Here is a 2,033-nt window from a genome sequence, read left to right as displayed (position 1 = left end):
ACGGCTGTGTGGGGGGACCCTCAGCGCCCGGCTCACCTCTGCTGGTCTCTCCACAGGAGCGGGGCGGGCACCGTGGCTGCGGGGCGGGTGGCGGACCTTTTCTTCCCCGTAGGGCCCAGATGCCGCCGAGCGGAAGGCCTCTCACTCCACTCACAGCCCGTTCTCCCCGGCACCCTCCCTCCTCACACACCTTCCTCCTTTCTTCCAGGCTTCTGCCGCAGCACTAATGGAGGCCACAGCCACGGGGGGCTGCTGTGAGCGGGGCGGGCACCGTGGCTGCGGGGCGGGTGGCGGACCTTTTCTTCCCCGTAGGGCCCAGATGCCGCCGAGCGGAAGGCCTCTCACTCCACTCACAGCCCGTTCTCCCCGGCACCCTCCCTCCTCACACACCTTCCTCCTTTCTTCCAGGCTTCTGCCGCAGCACTAGTGGAGGCCACAGCCACGGGGGGCTGCTGTGGGATGGGGGGGGCTGCTGTGGGAGCGGCTCGGGCGTGTGGGGCTGGAGGTCACAGGAGGCTTGGGGGAGGGAGGCTTGCTCCATTCAGGTTTTGCCTGCAGGCCTGTCTGCTCAGGTGAGGGGGACAGGCGTGCCTGGGGTTCTGGCCGACCTCTGGGAGGATGAGGCGGCCAGGAAGGGGTGTGGGCTCTTAGGGGCCAGAGGGCAGACCTGCGGGCTGGGCTTCCTTTCCCGCTCTCACACTGGACTCTCCTGTTTTTCTCGCCCTGCCCTTCCCAGGGTCCTCGCCTTCCGGCCTCTTGGGGGCCACTGATGAGCCTCCTCCCTCAGGCCCTTCCACGACTCAAGGAGCCCAGGCGCCCGGCCTGCAGCAGCGCCCCCAGGAGCTGGGGGAGTTGAGAGTGCTGGGCAGAGACGAGACAGGGCGCCTCCGTGTGGCCTGGATGGCCCAGCCTGACACCTTTGCCCACTTCCAGCTGCGCCTCCGGGTGCCCAATGGGCCAGGGTCGCATGACCAACTACTGCCCGGGGATGTCCGGCAGGCACTGCTGCCCCCACCCCCTCCTGGAGCCTCCTATGAGCTGTCACTTCGTGGGGTGCCCCCTGAGGGCGAGCCCTCTGCCCCTCTCATCTACCAAGGCATTATGGGTACATTCTGGCTTCTGCTCAGACCTGGGTCCTGAGGTTGGGGGAGGCCTGGGCCGCGGGACTCAGCGGGGGGTGGGGTGGAGGCAGGTGGGAGTGGTGGGAGGAAACAGGCAGAGGAAAGGAGTTGAGGGGTCAGGGGCAAGAGGGATGGGTGAGCTGAGAACAGTGACCTCGTGGGCGGGGAGGGGAGTTCTCCAGGAAGAGAAAATGGGGGAAAGTCAGCGGGTGAGGCAGGGCTCTCCCTGCAGCTTTCTTTCCCTGAGTCCTGTTCCACATCCTGGTCACGCCTCTGCCCCACCCCATAGATCTCTCTGGGTGGGTGTGGGGAGGCACTGATGACATGACCCTCAACCCCCTCCTCCCCTGCTCTTCCCTACAGCCCCACCCCCCCTCACCGGGCAGGCTAGGATGGTGGCACTGGCCCTGTGGTCCCATCGACCAGGTTCTCCTAGGGCTGGGGGTTCCTTGGGGCAGGGAGCACCGGAGCCAGCAGGCCTGCAGAGATGGGTGAGGTCTGCAGAGCCAGTGCAGGCCAGCGCCTGGGGTCCCCGGCTCTCACATGCCCCGCTTATGGGGCCAGGAAAGCTGATTCTCCCCAAAGCTCCAGGTCCAGCTCGGGGAGAGGGAGACAGGGAGAGGGCCGTGCAGGAGGCCTGAGGAGACCTCACGCTGCTCTGCAGCAGCAGGAGGGTTCCAAACTCCCAGGAAGCACGGGGGCCTGGAACTGCCCCATGAACCTCGGTGTGGAGAGAAACTGGGGCCTTTGTGAGGGGTGGGGAGCTGGAGGGGGACATGCCCCTTCTCGGGAAGGCTGGTCACAGCGGCTCGGTGGGGACGCAGAGTCTTCGAGGGAGGGAGGGAGCCCGTGGGCAGATGGGAGGGGAGGAGACAAGAATAAAGCGGTGGTTGAGTCTGCTTTGCTTTCACT

General features: G+C 66.4%; 1 protein-coding gene across 1 annotated transcript in view; it reads left to right on the top strand.

The window, feature by feature from the left end:
• The window catches only part of TNXB (tenascin XB), a gene marked incomplete at its 3' end in the record, with an annotated part of 48,632 nt that overhangs the window by 11,413 nt on the left and 35,186 nt on the right, over positions 1-2,033 (top strand). Inside the window, 1 exon segment of the mRNA XM_015569855.1 lies at positions 737-1,105. Within this exon segment, the coding sequence (XP_015425341.1) occupies positions 737-1,105 (369 nt within the window).

Source organism: Myotis davidii, unplaced genomic scaffold (genome assembly GCF_000327345.1).
Source record: "Myotis davidii unplaced genomic scaffold, ASM32734v1 scaffold1006, whole genome shotgun sequence".
Classification (NCBI taxonomy): Eukaryota; Metazoa; Chordata; class Mammalia; order Chiroptera; family Vespertilionidae; genus Myotis; species Myotis davidii.
Note: the sequence above shows the minus strand (reverse complement) of the source record. Positions and strands in the feature narration are given on the sequence as shown.